Genomic DNA, 7,036 nt, shown 5'->3' on the forward strand with positions numbered 1-7,036 from the left:
CTGTTGATCGAACATCTCTCTTTCGCACAGCCACATTTTACCAACTGGATTACAGCCTCAGGAGCTGGCGGCAAAGTAGTCATCACTGGAAGCCATTTGTTTTCCTCCAACTTCCAGCCAAAGTTATCTGGTGATGGTAGCTGGGGCTGGGGCACTATGTCGTTATTCCAAACCATTGCTTGATAGTTGGCTCTCATTACAGTTTGCTCTAGGGCAGCTTGTGTTGGTGGAAGTTTCTCGGACTGAGCCTGCTTCTTTTTGAAAAGCCACCATCGCAGATCTTTGACAGTAGTAATGGTCGTGTTCGGCACATACAGCTTGCAAATCAACTTCTCGATTGCGGCCATAGTTTCTGCTGACGGTGGTTCACTTGTTCCGAGATTACCAAGAGCAGTGATGATGTCTTGGCTGACCTCTTGGAATGCTTTCCACCATGTGGCTTTTCCTTTACCAGCAAAACTACCAGTGTTGTCAGCACCACTCAATGCGTGATGTGCCGGTAGAGCTGCAATCTTATGCGTACCGAGGGAATGCACAATTGGCTGTAACTTGATTACTCGATGCCTTTGACCTGTTCCAGTGATGAAATTTGTCTCATGACTGAGCTGAGGATATCTTCTCAAAGACAGAATAAACACATCGGTGTCTGGTGAGTGGATATTAATTTCTGTGGCTCCATGAGCAGTGGCATCAACAGCATGCAGTAAAATCTTTGTATCAGCTTCTTCTTGGGTGCTTCGAAGATGCGCCACATTCTTGTGTGTTGCCTCACAAGAAGTTCCCCAGGCTGCAACGAGACGCTTTCCAATGATTTCTGCATGATCTAGAGCCTTTCTTGCAAGGTATTCAGTGAGTTCCATTTTAGTTTTGTTGTGAGACAAAAGTTTCTTCATCGGAACCTTACCAATGTGGGTCGAGTCCGTTATCCTGTAGTACACCGGATCCTGACCACCCTGCCTTCGTACTCTTGTGGCTGATTTCAGGGAGATTTCAACATCATATCTGTCGAAAACTACATGGATTTCTTCACTTTCACTGCATTTTTGTAAGAGCTGATTTATGTAATGTTCTGCTAGTTGAGAACAGGTCGTTATCCACGTGAGTTTGTCAAGGGACTGCAACTCAGCCATGCCGTCGACTATCGAGACCTTCCCTTGCATGGATAGAGCTACTCGGCACTCTGTGGTGGAATTTTCTGGGTTAACATGTTTCTCAATAGCGTTCATCAATGCGCTCTTTGTAGGGCAATGCAGCATTGAGCCATCCGACGCAAAAAGGGATCGTGGCACTAGAGAAAACTCATACACTCCAACTGCCTCAGCTATGTTGATCTCGGGACGCGACTTGCATACCATCATCATGCGAGCAAAGAGACATCTATCTTCTTGTAACTCCACCACTTTGTTGTCAACAGACACCTTGGTCTTCTTTCCTGTGGTTTTCCATGTGAGTAGCTTCTGTTTTTTTATCGGCGACCATAGATTTTCTTTGCCAGTCTGGATCCGTTCCTTTATAAATACTGTAAAGAGCTTCAACCCTATAGCACTTTGGTTACACAGATCATCTTTGACTTCCTCCGGCAGTACTACCTTCGTCACCAGGTTAAACAAGTCAGCACCTTCTTGACTGAAGGGATTGGTGAAGGCTCTAATTGTGTTTGACAGCTTGGTGATGTTTTTCTCCTCTCGGGATACCACAGCAGCTGTAAGATTATGGTGCTTTCCACGAGTCTCATGTGTTACACCTGCCATGTCTTTGGCTTGATTTGCTAATCTTGCCAACTCTGGTGCAATGAGGAAAAACTTCGCACGTGCAGGGTTAAGGGTTATGCCAACCAAGCCTCCAGTTACTTTCATAGACCGGTTTAAGTGTTCCAAGGCATTGTCAGGACCAATCGCGCAGAACGGTACGCAAGGATTTTTATTCACTACCCAGTTCCCATTCTTGAATTCTGCATAGATCTCAGGGTCTGTGTTTGACAGTGCTTTCATCTCGGCTAGGTAGAGAGGAATCATTCGCGCATAATTCAAACGGTCATGGGCAAAGAAATACTTGGTAAATATCTCGAGAGCTTCAAGGTGGAGTTCCCAGTTAGCTGTACGAACTGCTCTGATAAACACTAGCATTTCCAACACCATGCCCATGTACTGTCGGAAAACCTTAAACATGGGGCTGTTTTCATGGCTTTCGTCAAACTCTTTCATTTTCTTCATTATTTCCATGGATTCTACAGCATTTACTATTCGCTGGTGGGCCTCCGCCACTTGAACCCCCTCAGAACTGGAGCATGCATCACAAAGATCTTTTGCGAGCGATTTTAGTCGGCTCTTGGATGACTCTGGTACGTGCTGAAGAAACGCTTCCTGGTATAGAATGAAAAAGGCTTGTAACGTGACCAAGTGCGTCGCTTCACCTCTCTTCACGTGGTTTCCCTCTTGGATCTGCTTCACAGTATTGGGACCATATAGATCTGATTCTATCCATGCCATGTCGATGCCACTGTTCTCAATGGATGCACCAATGGTTCTCAGCTGTGTCATTAAAATATGCATCTCCCCTGGGCGAAGAATGATGTGTTTAAGATCATCATGAGCCATTTGAAGTTTCTTGGCTGCAAGATAAAGGCCCATGTCAAGTGATACGACAGTCTTTCTGTCGACTCCCACCACCTTCACATTAATTCCCTGAGCTTGCTTAAGTACTGTGAGCAGCGTGCTCCACTCATGTGCAGGGGCTGCAATCAGGGGAGGTGCACCCACTCTTGTAACAGGCAGAGCATCATTGACGACAATTGAGTTGTAACCAGACCATACAGGAACTGCGTTCTGGAGGACTTCACTTTCTTGTACTTCATCGCTGCCATCTCTCTGGTCAGATTCCTTGCTAGCAACCAGGCATAATCGTCTAAACTCAACGTGATTGGGATTTCTTCCTCAGAAAATAGGCCGAAAGCTGGATGTAGTGGAACTGCAGGCTTGGAGGGAGGTTTTAGGCACTACAGTAAGGCCGTTAATGACGGTGGGAGGTCCTTTACAGATCGTCTCAAGTCTGTTTGGTCAGGATCCAATCTATTATTGAAAACAGCACGGAATCAAGAATAATGATAACAACACAGACAACAACGATAATGGACTGCAAAACTGAGTAGTAGGCAGGATGGCTGATTGGTTAGGGCGCCAAACTTGAAATCGGGAGATCTCGGGTTCAAATCCCGCTCTGACTACCGCCTGGGTTTGTTTTGTACTTGGGATTCTTAACAATGTTAAGTTCAATTTGAATTATTTGTTTCAGTTTTTTGCTCAGCCCCACTAACCTTTGGCTATAAACACTACCGAGAGTAAACAAAGGAATATTCATTTTCTACTTTATTTTTATTAGCAATATAATACGGAAAAATAAGAATTTTCTGCGTAGTATCACAATTTCTCATGCTGTAGTTCTTTGAACGTCAGTAAACTTGTTCCCAAAATGAAATCTTGATTTTATCATGAAAAGTGTTTGCACTCACATTAACGACGCATTACCTTAATTCAGGATTCTCGTCATTTTTGTCACACTTTTGGTAGATCGCCATAGCTGTGCCGTGCAATGTGCGTCGCCCGTCATAGGTATCTTCGGCAAAGTCAACATTATCAGTGGCAAAGAAAACGTGTCTGCCTTCCAAGATGTTTGCCGGTAAAAACAATCCATTGTTTTGTTCCATGCGTTTCAGCACACTGGCTTCTATCTGAGACTCAACTCTAAGAAGTCTGTTGTATTCTATCGACATTCCGAAACCATGCAGCATGTTAACTAACCCTTTACTTCGTATTGATTGGTGGATTGCGAGACCCACTGCCAGCTGCTGCGGCATTTCACGGCTTGTCTTTATCACATCGGATTTTTTATTCCCGCTTTGGCGTTCGGTCAAGCACATTGAAACAGTACTCTGGACTAAGCTCATAACACGTTTGTGGACCTCTTGGCATTTCTCCTCTGCACTGAGTGTTGTCTTTGGACCATTAATTACCCATCTAAAAAAGCAATACAACTCTTCTGGAAAATTGTCTTTTGAAAGACTTTCCAAAGACCCATCAAACATCCACTTTCTGCAGTTATTGATAGCCTTCCTCAAAAGTAGTGCAGCATCGTATAAGGTCTTAATATCATCTCCGATATCTCTGGTTTCCTCGGAAAGCTGTACGGCAAAATCTCGTGTTTCTTTAATGGTTACCATCTCTGATTCATTGACTCTCTTTGGCTTGTGAAACTCGATACCAGGAATTTCGTCCTGTAACAGCTGCTTCATTACTTTACGGCTACACGCCTTATCTGCTACACCGTTTTCTTTGCAATACTGTAAAATGTGGTGTCCAGTTCTGAAATATGAAGAACATTTCCATTCCTTAACATGATTTCCGTTGTTAAAAACTCAATTTTAGCTGCTATCTCACCTGCCAAAACGGAACTTGATGAACGTGATGCCAAAGGCTTGCGGAGTACATTTGAGACATTTTTAGTCCAGCAATTTTTGTGATTTATATCAATTGCATGAGCATCGCTTGCATTGATTGCAGTTGAGAATTTGACACGGAGTTTGTCATTTCTACTCAGCTCAATAGCTTCACATAGTGACGCTCCTGCATCCATGGTTCTATCTTCCCTCAGCTTTTCCCGATTACAACCTTCACCATCACAGAAGAAACACACTGCTTTGTTGTAAGGGGTTGTCTTTGATCGAGTGAGTTGGCTGATAGGTTCTGCTTCTTGCAAATTTCTGGTCTTTTGTCTTGACTCATTTGGTCCAGACAGTACTCTCTCATATCTTTCTTTTGCCCTCTTTAGCATTCCAGATTGTGTAGCATCTTGATAGCACTTTCTGTGCCATGTCCCTTGTTTAACCTCAAGCTCCTTAACTGAAAACACTTTCAGAGAAGACCAAATCTCCGAAAATCTTGACTCACCATAAGACGCTCTTTCTTTAACAGCAGCCACTAATTTGTCATAAGAAGTAGGATTTTCCACTAAATCTTCATCCTTAACACATTGACAAACTAAACAAAGTTTAAAATTGATATCAACGTTCTGTTTAGCCATTACAGACGCTATATTATGATTGAACTACATAGTCTGTAAGTAAAGATGGCGGACCTTTATTTTAGTGAAAGTTACTGGTGACCACACATACTGCATGATTTTCCCAGGCTCTCCCTGGCAATGCTTTCAAGTGATAAATACCAACTATGTAGTTGATAAACTATTGTTAGCAAACAAAGCAATTATATATTGGCATTAGTAAATCTTCAGCTAGCATTCTAGTAAATATTTGCATTCTTAGGTAATTATGATAAGGAGGAACACAGAAAGAAACGTTTCCATGGTTACTCGTCACGTGACTCCTCATACCACAAAGAGAACACGAAGAAGTGTCTAATACATCAATAAATATCATCATAGCTAGTTTTGTGTGATTTCATTCACGTTTGAAAGATAAAAGGAATTAACTTATGTAGCCTCGTTTCCGTGGTGACAAATTTAAGCTGTTTTTAAAACCCCTTATAATTCACCACGGTGAAAGTTACAAAAGTGCCACCAAATATTTTTGCATTATTTAGGGTCCAATTAAGATATTTAGACTAGTGGCTTGCTTGCTTCACAAAATTCCCACGGGACTTTTTTTAATGACATATGCTCCCGGACTATATCTGCAAAGGAAACAACCAGATAAACCCATGTTACAAAGAAAATGAGAACTCAATTAACCATTAACACAAGCAAACATCAGAATAAAGAACTCACCATGTGATGCAATCACCATCGCATCCAGGAATTTGCCATTACTTCTAAGTGGTACTTTAGCACCGCTTTCAGGCCCGACGTCTGAAAACACCTCTCCACTTTCTTTTCTCCTAATCTTTTTGGTCTCGACAATACATGTCGTTTTGTCAATACTAAAATAGACCAGGCACAATTTGGGAACTTTTGTGAGATTGCGATAAGCCATGTTGAAACACTTCTGAATAGTTCAGCTGATAGTACACTACAAGATACACAAACAAGTGTGCTTCTCAGTTATTTATACGCAGTATTAAGCTCATTATTAAACAATCACAGACCAACGAAAAAGGTAATTGAAATTGTAATTTGTATAGTCATCATTAAATGAAAGTATTCTTTTATACCGCATCTGTTTGGACGCGCACTTTGGACAACAGGTGAGAAAAAGGAGCGGTAAGTTTGCCGACCATAACAATAGTTCTAATTGAGGGAACGACTCTATTTTAAACAAACCGTTCACATTTACGACTCGTTTTTTCACTTGCGCTCATTTAGTGGAGCAATTCAGTAAGCTCTTCTTTTATATGGCTTTATCATAAACAATATAGAGTTTATTTTTTGTTCGGTTTTAAAAGAAGAGTTTTTCGTGTTTTTCTTCCCCGCTTTTGATCTATTGCGGTGTTTTTTATTGTAAAAGTCAATTCTCTATCAGCTTTGAAAAATTTGAGATGTAAAAAGCCATTGCAATTACAGTTTAGTAAAGCAACATAGTAAACATTTGAATTCATCCTTCAAACAAACACAGTTAGCTGCCCAAAAAAATGGACCTGTTCAAACAGCTTACGTTTTCTGTTCGGAAAAAAAATTATTTCTTTCCCTTGGGCCGGGTTGCCATACGCCCAATTTTGCCGAAAATTGTTTACCCTGGGGATTAAAAGCAGTCAACACGCGTTTTTTCTAATGCGACCCCTTATTTGTGCTTTTCAAAAAACTTCAAAATCGGGAAAAAAAACCGTGTGCTCTGGTGGGATCGTAAATTTTATCAATTTTATTTCCGGTCAAGATTGCAATTTGATTTTTGTAGGCGTTTTAAAAACAGTCAAATTGAAAATTGATCTGTAATGCGACCCGGTCCATTGGCCCAAAATCGATGAAAAGGTCGCAAAAACAAAACATTTTCCTAATAGTACACAAGAAGATACTCAGACAACTGTGCTTCTCAGTTATTTATACGGAGTATTAAGCTCGCTATTAAACAATCAAAGATCAACGAAAAGGA

The 7,036-nt window shown here is 41.4% G+C and overlaps 1 protein-coding gene across 1 annotated transcript; it reads right to left on the reverse strand.

The window, feature by feature from the left end:
- Positions 1–4,314: 4,314 nt before the first annotated feature.
- LOC138056997 (uncharacterized) lies at positions 4,315–5,220 on the reverse strand. The gene has a single exon (XM_068903007.1). The coding sequence runs from the start codon at positions 5,074–5,076 to the stop codon at positions 4,315–4,317; it is 762 nt and encodes a 253-aa protein (XP_068759108.1). The 5' UTR covers positions 5,077–5,220.
- Positions 5,221–7,036: the final 1,816 nt, after the last annotated feature.

This window comes from Montipora capricornis, chromosome 1 (genome assembly GCF_036669925.1).
Source record: "Montipora capricornis isolate CH-2021 chromosome 1, ASM3666992v2, whole genome shotgun sequence".
Classification (NCBI taxonomy): domain Eukaryota; kingdom Metazoa; phylum Cnidaria; class Anthozoa; order Scleractinia; family Acroporidae; genus Montipora; species Montipora capricornis.

Coding starts and splice junctions, on each gene's coding strand:
- LOC138056997 (XM_068903007.1), bottom strand. CDS start 5,076: ATGGCTAAACAGAACGTTGATATCAATTTTAAACTTTGTTTAGTTTGT.